Here is a 16,134-nt window from a genome sequence, read left to right as displayed (position 1 = left end):
CTGGTTTGAATCCCCTGGAATGTCTTCAGAATTAGCAGAATACCTGAAATGGCCAACAGCACAAAGAAAACTATATATATATATATATATATATATATATATATATATATATATAAATTGCTTTCAATGTATTTTCTCCACTGTGTATTAGATTTATACACAATGGAGAAAAATATATCGAAAGCAATTTTTCCCATCCCAATGCCTTTTGAACAATTTGAGGCTTCATTATAATTTCTTTTCCTGGAGTTTATGCATTCTTCAGCTTTTATAAGAATGCCAGAATCATGACACACTCAAATACACACCCGAGGAACCCTCTCTAAAAGAAATCTGACAAAAGTTCCTGACACAGGTGTCCCACTGGTGGAGAAAAGTATTTGGTAGAAAAGCAGAGAAAGAAAAATTATGTAGCACCCAAGAGCCAGATGGTCTTTGTTCCACTGGTAAGCTATTTGGCCTAAGGATTCAGACCAAAATCTGATGATTCAGGTGGACCCTCCAGCTCCTACTGTAAATTAGAATATTAGTAAACTGTAGTGTAGATGGGTAAAGGAAGTAGAGAGCAGGACAAGTTTGCCTACATTGGTTATGTCAATATGCCAGTACAGAGAACAGTGCCAATTGTGTCTTTTGTTAAGGCTCTTAACAAAAGACACACATTGCAGTGTAAACTCATATAATCCAAGTAGATAATATGGATTATCTGATTTGATAATCTGAATTATATGGCAGTGTAGAAGGAGTCTAGGGTCCCTGCCTTGATGTTCCATTAGTGTCCATCGACTTTATTCTTAGTCTTAGTCCTTGTGTACTCACAGTTTCTTTTGTGTCATTCACAGCATTTTCCTTGATTTTGAAGTCATCATATTTGCTTTTGGATGGCTACACATGGCAATCTTGCCTTGGCTCTTCATGTTCCTCTACACCTTATTGGTGCCCTATCATGTCCTGCAAATCTGGGTCAACCTTTTGAAGACACTCCAGTTGCCCACTCTTCTCACAATCATTGGAGCAGTGGTGTTGCTGATCGGCCATGCAACTGTTTTGGGCTTCTATCCTGTCTACACTCTCATGTCGCAGCCTTTTGGGCCTGCCTCCGGTTGGGTCATTACCCTCGAGCAGGTGTGAGATTTGGATATGAATCTAGAAGCAATTTTAGCTGCAATTCAGTTTGGATGCCCAAAGCACATACTCCTTACATATAAGAATGCTGCAAGGAAGATTGAAAATGTTGTTGATGATAGTAATATTTATTTTTCTGCATGGGTCTTCTATGGCAAGCTATTCAATGCATTGCCCTTTGTTGCCACCTAGTGTTCAGTCTTACTTTGCCAACTCATAGTCTTCTTTGGCAAGCTATTAATTGCATTATACTTTGATGACACCTAGTGTTCAGGCTTATATTGCAAGTTCATAGTCTTCTTTGGTAAGCTATTAATTGCATTGCACTTTGGTGACACCTAGTGTTCAGTCTTATATTTCAGAAAACTCCTTGTTATTTTATAGAAAAGGACAGACATTCCCTGAGTTTAGAAATAGCAATGTGAGAACAGTAACGTTCCTGGGTTGTTGTAGGTTTTTTCAGGCTATATGGCCATGGTCTAGAGGCATTCTCTCCTGACGTTTCTCTCCATGCCTCTAGACCATGGCCATATAGCCCGAAAAACCTACAACAACCCAGTGATTCCAGCCATGAAAGCCTTCGACAATACATAGTTATGTTCCTATTTGCCACTCACAGAATTAGAGGGCTCCTTGGTTTACATTTCATAATGGCCCAACATTGACACCCCAGCAGAACCTTGATCATTCTCCTCAGTGTCTTGAGGCAAAGAGACAATCACAGGCTGAGCCCCTACAACACCTAGTGTTCTGTCTTATATTTCAGAAAACTGCTTCCTTGTCATTCTGCGAAAAAGAAGGGGCAGGCATCCCCTGAGTTTAAAAAATAGCAACATTCTTACCTGCCACTCACAGAATTAGGGAGCTCCTTGGCTTACATTTCAACATGGTCCCAACATTGACACAGTCATGGGTGTTTGGCTTTGTGGGAAGTTGTCACTGCTGGCAAACAAGGACCATAGTTTCAAACAAGCAGTAACCAGAGGGGAGAGCAGATCCATGTATATCAGAGCCATGAGCTACTCAAAGCCAGATCAGAACCAACTGAAGGGGAAACTTATTTTGCTCACCCACTCCATGCTAAGCTGGTAGGTATAATGCCAGCCTTTGATTTTCCACAATGGCAATACTGAGCCTCAAGTGAGAGCAGCATCACCTTGTCTGCTATACCTGAGAAAAGAACATGAGTGTAAAACTCCTCCCTTAAGTACGGAGATGGTGGCTTCGGTTCCCAATTCAGGTCTTGTCTCAGCAGCTCCTAAACACTAAGTCCCAAGCCCCTTCTACACTTCCATATAATCCAGATTATCAATTCAGATAATCCACATTATCTGCTTTGAACTGGATTATATGAGTCTATACTGCCAAATAATCCAGTTCAAATCAGATAATCTGGATTTTATATGGCAATGTAGAAGGGGTCCCAGATATGTGTTGTTTCAATAATTGCTTTCCCTTCTTGTTTAGATCCGGTTCCTGATGAAAAGCTATTCCTTTCTGCGGGAAACTGTGCCTCCAATCCTTCAGGCCAGGTCAAATGATGGTGAGCTTAATTTGGAAACCCCCTGGGGTTACTAGGAAAGAAAGAATCCCATCTGATTTCCAGTTTTTATAATTCCTTCTTTACCCTTGGTATGCCAGGTGACATGAGAACAGGGCTCTTGTATCCATGATGGTTGAGAAGAAGGGGAAATGTCTATAAGAAGTGCTTATATGATAGTTTTCCAAGCCCTGTTTCAGGATATGACTTTTCTCAGCATGCCATACAAGCCCATGTCTATTTCTTCCTCAGTGGTCTCAGATGCTCTTTTTTTCCTGTCCCCTTTCAGGGAAGATGCAGCTACCTCAATTCTCTACTTATCTGTATTTTCTCTTCTGCCCTACTTTGATCTACAGGGAGAACTATCCAAGGTGAGTCCTTTCCACACATATCTGTAGTCACATATGGCTTCTTACATCCACAATTCCAGCACAATGATCAGAAAAGGGAATTAGGGGAAGATGTATCCTCAGAACGCAGAGTTTATTGTGACTGAACCTGGCACACTTCATGGGTTGGACTGTGGTTCCCATACAGAATGCCAGTTCTTCAATAGTCTTGCCAAAAAATTCCTGATTTTTTAAAAAAACTGATCTAATACCTCCTGTTCTCCTTGTGCTATTCACAGGACACCCTGTGTTCGATGGAAGTATGTCATCGAGAACTTTGCTAAGGTGAGAGACACTGAACGCCTATATTTGAAGGGTCCATGGCCAAAAGTACGATTTGTTACTCGTCATTTAAAGTTTCCATAATGTCTTAGCTAAAAGGATGTCTTATGAGATGCATTGTGGGAAATTAAAGCAATCACAGTATCCAGCTACATCAAGCCCCGCTGGAATTTTTTTAAGGGCTCTGCTGAACTTGGCTTCATTTTCATGCTAATCTTAAATGCATCCACACACTGATGGAGCTTTCTTCCTTTTTCCTGCAGTTCCTGATCTGCCTGTTTTATGGAGCCATGCTCTTCAAGTGCTTCACAATTCCTATCTTCAGCAACATGAATAAGCAGCCCCTCACCTTCCGAAGTTTCGTGCTGATTGTCTTCAGTGCAACATTGGCAGGTAAATGGGCAGAGCAGTGGCATTGTTTGCATGATGAAGATGAGCCAAAGTAATCAACTGAAAAAGTCAGGGATGTAGCGTTTTTCAGATGGAAGCTTATTCACCTTGGCCTCCATATTCAACCATAACCATCAGCCCCATAGTAATTTTTCGGCTCCCACCAACCTTGTCCCTCTCACAATCTCAAAATTTCAACTGCATGTCTTTCCAGACTAGGTAAGCCACATTTTTGTATAAACCAACTAATCCTGCAGAATATCATGTTGATTGCTTGTTTTTTCAAAATATGCCGCATTTCTTTGTTTATAACCATGCATAGATTCACTGAGCATCTTTCCTTGTCCCTTCCTGCCTTTAAGATCATGTTATCTGAAGGAATCACTGGCATAGTTCAACCTAGGGCCCTTCCACACAGCCATATAACCCAGAATATCAAGGTAGATAACCCACAATATCTGCTTTGAACTAGGTTATCTGAGTCCACACTGCCAGATAATCCAATTCAATGTGGATTTTATATAGCTGCGTGGAGAGGGCTGGAGTGTAATCAGAACATCTTCAGATCATCCAGCATTATTTATCAAGTAATGTCAAATGTTGCGGCCTCAAATGTTTCCTACTCATTTTCCATATTTTTATTATCAGTTGGTGCAATTGAGGTGACTTATTTTTTCTGTCCCCACAGCATTATATTTGGCAATTCTGATTTGGTACACCTTCCTCCACTGTTGGCTCAATGCCTTTGCCGAAATTATGCGCTTTGCTGACCGCACTTTCTACAAGGTGATTGTAGGGGTTTGGTAGGGGTCCAGGGAAAGGGCTGGACTGTCTTATGCTCCATTCTATATGTAAAAGCCTCATGGCTTATCTGGCTTCACATAAATGCTGACATTCACATTTGATATAGAAATTGCAAGTCTTCACAGTTCCGTTGAAAATAAAATGGCTAATATCTCTCTGAGTGTGGTTCTACACAGCCTCATAAACTGTCAGGATGTGGATTAAAGTGAACCAGTTTGTGTGGAGCGTCTCTACAAAAACACTTTAGGATCTGGTGATGGCCACTTGATGATGGCCACAAAGTCCCTCAGATTGCAGACCAATTCAAATCAGATCAATTCAAATATTGTTTTTCCTTGCTGAATCTGTTGGGATTCACTGATGCAGTGAGCGAGCTTTTTATTCTAGGTCTTTCAATGCTGTCAGCACTAGCCCTGTCCTGATTATTGCCCCACATTTTTTGATCTCAGAATCTAACTCTGTATAGAGTATACACTGATCAACTACAGCAGAATTTATGACTTATTCTGGAATTTCCAGTCAGTTTGTTTTTTATATACTGTTTTAGGCTTGTTGCATGCTTCAGAGCACATTGGGAGTGTATGTTTTGCAGCCTACCACCACCTCCAACCTGTAGACGGGTTCGAACTGCACTATAACGCTTGATTAGATTTCTTCTAATATACTACATTTACTTGAGTATAAGGCACCAATGAATGTTATGTGCACCTCAATTACAAAAAAAAGTATTTGCTATCGAATGTAATATAGGGTGGTGGTGACCACAAAAGTGCTGATGGGATGTTGCGCCTTTCCATCAGGCTTGATGAAAAACTGATGATGGCCATGGAAAGAAAGATGGAAGCCACACCCCTCCATCTGGACTTTCCACCAGTATTTTCACCACTGCCTCTCTCTCCTCTGTTCCTAGTTGGGAACTCTTGCCCAACAGCTCAGACAGATTTAATTGCACAATTCTAATATGTCATCAAATCTAATGCACACATCAATTTTTGAGTGGTAGTTTAGCCAAACAATATATTAGCAAAGCAGTTTATTGATGATTATATGTTAAAAACAATTCAGCAAAATCATGTAAAAGTCTATGACCAAAAACAGGAATAATCCACAGAGTTAAGAGTACATGATTTGCATCAGAAACCAGGAATACAAGAGCAGGATAAGTCCAAATATTCAACACAAGAATAGTCCACAGAAACATGAAATGTGAATAAAGGAAACAGGAAGTGTGAACACAAGGAAACCTGGACTAAAAATCCCTTGGAAGGACCGATTTAGCTTCAATATCAATGTTGCCTGGAATGAGGGAATATTCTGCTGGCCTTTCTGATATAGACAGAAAACTACGCTGTTGCCCTTCGAAACCAGATAAGGGTTTTTTCATTAATAGGCAAGCTGACCTTCACACAGCTTCGCAAGATACTCTCTGTTGATGGAACATAATTCTCCTATCTAATTGCTGCTCATTACCCTGTCCACCTAGAGAATCTAAATCATCCTCCCCTAAGCTCAGCTCTGCCTCATCTCTAGGGAACGGCCTTGAGTCTTCATTCCCAGAGTCTAAAATCTCCTGATGCTCCTGCTGGTCCGCAGGCCCAAAATTCCCACTGTCATCATCAACCTGTCTAACAGACCCAGAATCTCCAACGGAATCCCCAGTGAGATCAGGGACAACCACAATCACAGACTGAACTACAACACAAGTAACTGGCTACAGATCTAGGTGACAAACCCCCTACCAAACCCCCTACTCACCCCCTACCAACCCCAGAGATCCCTCCATTCTGAGGACCAAGACCTATTGGAAATTCCCAGTGTCAAGACCTTGCGCCTAACAGCAACCAGACGCAGAGCCTTCACAGCAGGGGCACCATCACTCTGAAATACTCTGCCACCTGAAGTCCATGCCTTGCGGGACTTACCAGCTTTCTGCAGGGCATGTAAGACATACCTGTTTCGATAGGCTTTTAATGTTTGATACTGCTGTTTTTAAATTGTTTTAAATTGCTTTTAAATTTTGTTAGATTTTAGCCATTCTTGTAAGCCGCCCCGAGCCCCAGGGGAGTGGTGGCATATAAGTTTAAATAAATAAATAAATAAATAAATAAACAATATTTGTAATATTTCTAATATGCCATTGATTCTAATACACATTTCAATTTTAGAGTTGTAGTTTAGCCAAATAAAATGCACATTAAGCTCAAGTAACTGGCTACAAATCTAAGTGACAAACGATATTTTTCAAAGGAACAGATCACAAGTCCAAAGTTATGATATAGACTGGAGAGCATCTCCTTCCCTAGAATTACAAAATTAAGCATAGGCAGAAGTAGATGGGGGAAGATGACAATTCTATCAACTCTTATGAAGTCTGGTTGTCCTTTCTTTTTTCTTTTCTATCTGCCCAGGACTGGTGGAACGCCACATCTATCTTTCCATTCTTACGGAATTGGAATATAATAGTACATGATTGGCTGCACTGTTATATCTATCAGGACCTTCTGTGGGTAAGTAAGTCTTGGTAAAACAGATTTAAAGGAAGTCCAGTTCATTGAGTGAATAGAGAAGACAGAGAGGCACATACAGCAGAAATGGAAAATCCATGTCTGTCCAGATACTTTGCCAGAATTTTTTTTTTACTTAAAGCCCCACCATCCAATATAAGTAGTCTAATGATCAGGGAAGGTGGCACAACCACATCTGTATCCAACAACATTTGGTAGATCACAGCTTATTCAATCCTGACAATCCATTTCCAACCTGGAAGAACAATTCATACTCTTTCATCAAATGCTCAGATGCTTTTTATATAATTCCACCATGTGGCTCACCTGTGCTTCTTGCCTTCCAGGTATTCAAATTAAAGGGCCAGTCTGTGGCTGCATTGTCCACCTTCATTGTTTCAGGCGCTTTTCATGAATATGTCTTCATGATGAGTTTTGGCTTCTTCTACCCGCTTCTGTTCATATCCTGGCTTACTGTCTTCTCATCAGGTCAGTACTGCCTTAAAGGACCCATTAAAGCAGAAAACATCTTAACATTGAATGTATTAGTTTTTGAAAATCCATGTCTGCAAATGTAGAAAATATAAGTAGAGGTTTCTAAAGGGAAACCATAAAATGTGTTTTTTTAAAAATAAATAAATTTAGTCACTATAAATTTAATCATGACTAAATGTAAAATACAGAGGAATAAAGTTGGCTCACTCACTTTTTGTGACAGTCCTCCCCACCCGACCACCACCACCACTAAAGAAGCCCAAACTGCTTGTTAAGTTATCATCATCTAGCTCTGAATATTGGTTCTTCTCTCCTGCATTTGCCACTAGATTTATTTATTTATTATTTCAAACATTTATATCCCGTCCTTCTCTACCTTTAAGGGAAGACTCAGGGCAGCTTATAACAGCAGCAATTCAATGCCGGCAACATACAAAACATTACAATGAAAACATTACACAGTAAATAAAACATGAAATTAAAAACCATTTAAAACATTATTATTAACCATAGAGCCATTAGACTTGGTTGATCATGTTTGTTAGTTTATTTATTTATTTATTTTTATTTGATGCACTTATTAACCGCCATTCTCAGCCCTTACGGGCGACTCATGGCGGTGTACAGTACACATAAAAAGACAGTTACAAAGGCCAGTATCAACAACATATAACTATACGACAAATACAAACTACATAAAAATCCGCTTCGTCTCTTAGTAGAATCATAGCCAGTCTCATCTTCCTTATACCATTCCAGTTCTCATTACCGTAATGTTGTTGCTTAGCACTTAATTAAATGCCCTCTCGAACAGCCAGGTCTTAAGGCTTTTTCGAAAGGACATGAGGGAGGGCGCCTGTCTGATGTGTGCCGGGAGAGTGTTCCACAGCCGGGGGGCCACCACCGAGAAGGCCCTCTCCCTCGTCCCCGCCAGCCGTGCCTGTGATGCAGGCGGGATCGAGAGAAGGGCCTCCCCAGATGATCTCAAGGTCCTCGTGGGCTCGTAGGCCAAGATGCGGTCAGAAAGGTATTTTGGGCCGGAACCGTTTAGGGCTTTGTAGGCCAAGACCAGCACCTTGAATTGGGTGCGGTAGCAAATCGGCAGCCAGTGGAGCTGGGACAACAAGGGCGTTGTGTGCTCCCTGCTACCCGCTCCAGTTAGTAACATGGCTGCCGCACGCTGGACCAGCTGAAGCTTCCGGGCCGTCTTCAAGGGCAGCCCCACGTAGAGAGCGTTGCAGTAATCCAGGCGGGATGTGACAAGAGCGTGTACCACCGTGGCCAAGTCAGACTTCCCGAGATACGGGCGCAGCTGGCGCACGAGCCTAAGCTGTGCAAATGCTCCCCTGGTTACCGCTGAAACCTGGGGGTCCAGGCTCAACTATGAGTCCAGGGTCACACCCAAGCTGCGAACCTGCGCCTTCAAGGGGAGTGCGACCCCGTCCAGCACAGGCTGTAACCCTATATCCCGTTCGGCCTTGCGACTGACCAGGAGTACCTCTGTCTTGTCTGGATTTAGTTTCAGTTTGTTCGCCCTCATCCAGACCGTTACAGCGGCCAGGCACCGGTTCAGGACCTCGACAGCCTCCTTAGTAGCAGGTGGGAAGGAGTGACAGAGCTGGACATCATCTGCGTACAGATGACACCGCACCCCGAAACTCCGGATGATCTCACCCAGCGGCTTCATGTAGATGTTAAACAGCATGGGGGACAGTATGGAACCCTGTGGCACCCCACAAGTCAACGGTTGTGGTGCGGAACAGGAGTCCCCCAATAACACCTTCTGGGTGCGGCCCTCCAGAAATGACCGGAGCCACTGCAAAGCAATGCCCCCAAGACCCATTTCCGCAAGGCGCCCCAGAAGGATACCGTGGTCGATGGTATCGAAGGCCGCTGAGAGGTCTAGGAGCACCAACAGGGACACACTCCCCCTGTCTAGCTCCCGGCGCAGATCATCCACTAAGGCGACCAAGACCGTCTCGGTACCATGCCCCGGTCTGAAACCAGACTGTGCCGGATCCAGATAATCCGTGTCTCTCAAGAATACCTGGAGTTGTGAGGCCACCACGCTTTCCATGACTTTGCCCAAAAAGGGGAGATTGGAAACAGGCCGAAAGTTGTCCAATTTAGTGGGGTCCAGTGATGGCTTCTTCAACAGCGGCTTTATAATAGCCTGTTTTAGGCTCGCTGGAATCTTGCCTTCCCGAAGGGAGGCATTCACCACCACTGTTACCCACTCGGCCAATCCCCCTCTGGCCTCTCTCAGAAGCCAGGATGGGCAGGGGTCTAGGATGGACGTGGTGGGCCTCATTCCTCCAAGTATCTTGTCCACATCCTTGGGTTTCACAAACTGAAAAGAATCCAACAAAATAGGACAAGCAGGTGCTCTCGTTACATCCACAGAGTCTGCATCTAACGCGGCGTCCAGCCCAGAACGGATCAAGGCGACTTTGTCTGCGAAGAACCGAGCAAATGCTTCACAGCGCGCGACCGAATTGTCAGGGCTCCCACCTGCAGAGGCGGGAGTTAAAAGACCTCTGACAATCTGAAACAGCTCCGCCGGACGGTTCTTTGCAGACGCAATAGTGGCCGCAAAGAAAGTTTTCTTTGCGGTCTTTATTGCCGCGGCATATGCCCTAAGAAAGGACACAAACCGTGCTCGGTTTGACTCGCTCGGTTCCGAACGCCACACGCTCTCTAGTTCCCTCTTCCTTCGCTTCATAGCTGCCAGCTCCTCAGTAAACCAAGGGGCTGGTTTAGCTCGGCTACTTGAGAGGGGACGTTCCGGAGTAATCATGTCAATAGCCCTGGTCATCTCCCCATTCCAGAGAGCCACCAAGGCTTCGACATGGTCACCTACCGAGGTGGCGGGAAAATCCCCAAGAGCCGTCAGGAAGCCATTCGGATCCATCAGTCTCCTGGGGCGGACCATCTTAATGGGTCCTCCACCTTTGCAGAGGTTAGGGGGCGCAGTGAGCCTAAATCTGATCAGGAAGTGGTCGGTCCATGGCAACGGAGAGATGGACAACTCCTCCACACCGCCACCCTGTTCCCATCCCTGGCAGAAAACCAAATCCAATGTGTGTCCAGCACAGTGGGTGGGGCCAGATATTTGTTGGGACAGCCCCATGGTTGCCATGGCAGACATGAAGTCCTGAGCCGCGCCTGTGAGGGTCGTCTCGGCATGGACGTTGAAGTCTCCCAGCACAAGAAGCCGTTGAGACTTCAATGCCAGGCTCGAGACCACCCCCGCTAGCTCAGGTAGGGAGACTGTAGTGCAGCGAGGTGGACGGTACACTACTAGAATCCCTATACTGTCCCGGTCACCCACCCTCAGGTAGACGCTTTCGAAATTTGCGGTCTGCGGGATGGGGCACCTGGTCAGATGGATGGAATCCCTATAGACCACTGCGACCCCGCCTCCCCGCCCTCCGGATCTAGGTTGGTGCTGCACGGAGAAACCCGGAGGACAAAGCTGGGTCAGATTTACTCCTCCAGCTTCATCCAACCAGGTCTCCGTGATGCACGCCAGATCTGCCCGTTCGTCCAGGATTAAGTCCTGGATCCAGGTCGTTTTTCCGTTGACAGATCTGGCGTTCAACAGCACCACCTTCAGACCGGAGGGTCCGCTCACCTGGTTACACCAATTTACCTTAGGAGACCGATTTGGAATTTTGATTATAGATAAATGGTCCGAATTTGGCCGAATTTGAGGTCTCCTTTTCCCGCATCTCCTCCTTCCCACCACGACCTCTATGGGGGCCCCTCGGCTAGTGGAACACCTCCCCTCCTCCATGCCGCTATTCCTGGCTAGGGTCTTAATCACATTTTCATAGTTTCTAAACTCGTTATGAATTCGTATTTAAATTAGCTTCGATCCAATATCGAGCCATGCAGGAATAGTGTGAGGAGTAATTAAGAATCGAAACAATTTCCCCATTTTTCGTAATTATTTATATAATTATTTCATAATTATGTCTGGTGCAAGTTTTACAATCTCGCAGTTTCTCTCCCCCGGCGGCCAGAAAAAAGTTAAATAGCCTTTGTCTGTTAAATGTTGTTTGTCAAACTGGCATTGAATGTTTGCCATATATGTGTTTACTGTAATCCGCCCTGAGTCCCCTGCGGGGTGAGAAGGGCGGAATATAAGAACTGTAAATAAATAAATAAATAAATAATATTGTTATATTATATTATTGTATATTATATTATATTACTATATTACTATATTATATTATAATTGTATATTATATTATATTATTATATATTATATTATATATAATATAATATATATTATATTATATTATATTATTATAATATTATATTATATTATTATAACAACAAAAATAGCTTGAAGCACTTAATTCAGTGTATCTATCAAGAACTTAAAGTCTGTCGCAAATTGCTGTGCAAAAATGTAATTTAGCAAATAATCTGGATTATGCTGGAAAATAATCTGGGATAACAGAAAGTTCAAGCAAACTGCTTCCAAATCACAGGGTTAGAAAACACAAGTAAACAAGGTGGAAGCAAGGAAAAGTGTTCTCAAAAAACTGTCCCAAGTTAGAATGAGATGTCCATCCAAAAACAATCCGAAGTCAGAACGGAGTCAGCACTTACAGGAATCCAGTCTTTAAAACGGCTTGTCTTAACCCAGCTAAACGTCTTCCTGGCCCAGCAGCTTAAAACTATTATTATATTATATTATATTATTATTATTAAGAATGGATGGCCATCTGTCAGGGGTGCTTTAATATACAATTATATTAATATAATATAATAATATACAATTATAACATATAATATAATATAATATAATATATAATATACAATAATATAATATATTATTATTATTATTATTATATAATATAATATAGTTGTTGTTAGTTTTATCACACCAATAGTCAACAACAGAGGGAGAGGGAAGCTTCAGAAGTTCCTCCTGTTCTGTTTGGAGATTTTTTTCGCATATTGCGCAATCGCGTCCGCCATTAACAAATTAATTCGTATATTTACGAAATTTCGTAAATATCGAAATTTTGAAATCTGATATTTCAGAAATCCTTTTAGATTAGAAACGCGGGCGCCCCCCTAGATACAAAATGAGTTTAGAATCAATTTTTTTCTTGATCAAACAAGCCTAATAGCCATATCCGAGTTTGATTCAACGACCACTGGCCCAGTCCAGAGCCTGTCCATAGTCCAATCTAGTCCACTAGAAGGGCTTCAGTTCAATTATTTTTGCAGTGAGGGAAAAGAGAGTGAAGTCATACACAGAATGCAAAAAGAAAAGATAAACAGCAGGAGACGAGAAAGAAATTAGAAAAAGTAGGGGAAAGCCATATATACCAAGAAAAGTAACAGAGAGCAAAGTTTCAGGTTTCAAGAAGAGATCGTCTGATCCTAAATTGGCTCATTGGCAGAGGGGAGAACAGATCACACATCCTGATTTCAGATCATTTTAGGCAAAAAAAAATGTTGGAGGGTACATGGTGTGGGTTCAAAAGTGGTGGAAATATCCTTCAGAACCCTAGAATGCATTTGGGGGGCATTAAGGAATAAGCAAAAATATTTTTATTCTCTGGAAAACTTTGGGATCACAAAAATTGTGCCAGGAGCCTCAAGCAGTACCATGATACGTTCTCCACCTGTGGACCACATGTCACAGTTTATGGGTGTTTAAGCAAAATTATGAGGCAAGCATTCTTAAAATTTTAAGTACTATTGGTTATGTCAGTTTTAAGCACTGGTGGCCATATCTATCCCATAATCCCATGAGGAAAACAAGAAGGAAAACAAGCCTACTGATGAGCAGTTGTGAGCGGGCAATAAGACAGGATGGGAGCATCTTTACCACTCTATAACTTGGCTCATATACATTCACTAGGGATAAAGCCTGTATGCCTCAAGGAGGAGTGCGTGTGTACATCTTGATGTTTAGGTACAATGTATGTGTCTGTATCCAATGTATGTGTGTGTATCCATATGACCAATGGCAGCCTTCACCACAGATGCTTAGTCCTCTTCAATGGTTTAATACTTCTACTTGCAAAAATAGAAGATTTCTTTAATGTTGGTCCTAAGCAAAATGGGCACAACATTCATGTTATATCCCTTATGTCAGAGACAGGGAATATCTATCCAGTAGGCATGTGCAATTTTTTTAAAAAAGATTCTAAACTGCGTTCAAAAGTAGAGGGCGCTGGTGCTTCATTTCTAAAGTCCTTTCCGAATTTGGGGGTAAAAATTTTGAAACTTTACTAAACTTCCGAATCTTCGTAAGTACCTCGTTAATTGCGGTTGCGCATGCGCTTTAAGGAAAAAATTCTGTCAGTGGGGAAAGTTGAGGGGCTTCTCTCTCCCTCATTCTTTGAGTTATCCTGATGAAACTTGCTACCGTGGTAGAACACATTTACCACTGTTAGCTCACCATATTTCCAAACATTTGGCTTTATTTTTAATAATAAAGAAAATCTGTTCCTGGTTTGAAAGTGTTATTTCCTGTTTCAATGTGTGATCTTTACTTTGAAATTAGTTGTTTTACTCCAGAAACTTTGTTTTTTGTGGCAAAAACTGTGTTAAATTGGTGGAGACTGAGCAAAGCAAAATATACTGCTTTGTCCCTTGAGCAAAGACAAAGTTTTTTCCAGTGTATTAAACTTTCACCATGTTTTTATGACAGAATCAATTAGGAAATGGCATTTATAACCCAGGAACAGAAATCATAGTACAGACACCACCAAGGGACATCTAGACCAGGCATGGACAAACTTCAGCCCTCCAGATGTTTTGGACTTCAACTCCCACAATTTCAAAAAGCCTACCAGTTGTGGGAGTTGAAGTGCAAAGTACCTGGAGGGCTGAACCTTGCCCATGCCTAATCCAGACTGACTCCCTTCTTCCAAGCGGAACGGCACAGTCCAAACTCTCCTTATGTCCTATTAATATTTTTTTCCCCTTGACACACAACCAAGTAAGTACAATTTAGCACAGATTTATACTATTATACTATTATTTACTTACTTTAGCGCTCTTGGAAGATTCGAAGACTGACTAAATGGCATACTTTGGTGCTGCAGCCCAATATATTCTGAGAAATGTAGTTTAACGCAGGCATATAGTTTAAATAAAATTACTATAAATGGGGCGCCTATCTCCCTCATTTTTAAAGCTATTGGGGTAAAACTTGCTACAATGGTAGAACACCTTTTTGACTCCTTGCTTATCAAGTTTCATGGTGTTTCACTCATCCACTGAATTTTTGGAAATTTTCAAACTTTTTAAAAACAATTTTAAAAAATTACAAGAGTGATCTCCCCCTCCCTCTACCTCCCTGATTGGCTGAGAGGCATGACAACATATTTGGCTTTGCTTCTCAGCAAGTTTTGGTTGTCCTGCGAATTTTAGGCTGATTCTAATGCTGTAGCCAAATGCATTCTTGGAAATGCAGGTTCACGCAGGCATTGGCTTAAATTACTTTATATGGGGAAAATTCACGGGCTTCTATCTCCCTCATTTCTAAAGCTATTGGGTTGAAACCTGCTACACTGGTAAAACACATTTTCACTCTTTGCTTATCAAGTTGCATAATGTTTCACTCATCCATGGATTTTGGGAAAAATATCAACATTTTTGAAAACAACTTTTTTTTAGCAATCTCTGCCTCTGTCTCCCCATGCCTCCTCCATCAGCTCTGATTGGCTGGAGAAGTGGGACATCAGGTTTGGCTTCACCTCTCAGCAGGGCTTGGTTGCCCTGTGAATTTTAACTCCATCAGAGCTACGTCCAAACACATCCGAAGTTTAAGAATCGAAGGCTCCTTTCGATTCAAATTCTTAAATATTGGGGGGAGGGAGCAGCAAGCAGGCATATCAGAACTCGCTTCAAAAGTGCTAAACATCTAAACTAGATCTGAATAAAGGGTATGTCCGAATCACATGCAGAAGTCTACTATCCAGGTGTTTTGGATTTCCACTCCAGTTCAAATGCCCAATGGTAAAATATTATAAGAGTTGCAGTCTAAAATATATGGAAAGGTAAAGATTCTTCCCTCGTGCCTTATTGTCTGCCCAACACTGCTCATCTAAAGAAGGGCAGGGTACAAATATTTGAAATAAATAAATAAATAAGCTTGTATTCCTTGTTGTTTTCCTCATAAGATATGACTTTTCTGAAAACAAATGACTGTAATTAGTGATGCGTGTGGCCCCATGAAATGGGGAATGTGCTACTTCCTGAAAATAGGAATCAAAAGGAACTATGAAACAGGGATAGCTTACAAAACCCAGAGATTCCTTTTGTGCATCATAATCCACTAAGCACAATTAATCCACACAATCTTCTTCATAGATATCTTGGGAATGTCCAAATCAAACACCATATTATGGATACGTATGCTATTTGGTCTAGCACTTGTGTTCTCCATGCACTCCCTAGAATGGTATGCCCGAATCCACTGTCCAGTCCAGAAGGTGAGCATATTGACTCGCAGAAGTACAACAAATTCTCTATTCTTTTCTCTTACAAGCCTATATTATGATTCAAGTGTTTCCTATTCTGTATGAGTGAAATTGATAAATTAGCTCACATCCAAACACTACAACTA

General features: G+C 42.0%; 1 protein-coding gene across 1 annotated transcript in view; it reads left to right on the top strand.

Annotated features, from left to right (window-relative positions):
- Positions 1 to 16,134, top strand: part of LOC132767704 (sterol O-acyltransferase 2-like) — a 30,992-nt gene that overhangs the window by 12,169 nt on the left and 2,689 nt on the right. The window contains exons 5-13 of the mRNA XM_067465564.1: positions 843 to 1,125; positions 2,593 to 2,668; positions 2,955 to 3,036; positions 3,294 to 3,339; positions 3,600 to 3,729; positions 4,415 to 4,512; positions 6,939 to 7,037; positions 7,382 to 7,523; positions 15,879 to 16,000. Coding sequence (XP_067321665.1) covers positions 843 to 1,125; positions 2,593 to 2,668; positions 2,955 to 3,036; positions 3,294 to 3,339; positions 3,600 to 3,729; positions 4,415 to 4,512; positions 6,939 to 7,037; positions 7,382 to 7,523; positions 15,879 to 16,000 — 1,078 coding nt within the window. The remainder of the gene's footprint in view (positions 1 to 842; positions 1,126 to 2,592; positions 2,669 to 2,954; positions 3,037 to 3,293; positions 3,340 to 3,599; positions 3,730 to 4,414; positions 4,513 to 6,938; positions 7,038 to 7,381; positions 7,524 to 15,878; positions 16,001 to 16,134) is intronic.

The sequence above is a fragment of the Anolis sagrei genome, chromosome 2 (assembly GCF_037176765.1).
Source record: "Anolis sagrei isolate rAnoSag1 chromosome 2, rAnoSag1.mat, whole genome shotgun sequence".
NCBI classification, from domain to species: domain Eukaryota; kingdom Metazoa; phylum Chordata; class Lepidosauria; order Squamata; family Dactyloidae; genus Anolis; species Anolis sagrei.
The sequence above is the reverse complement of the archived record's forward strand: the minus strand, read 5'-3'. Positions and strand labels throughout refer to the sequence as shown.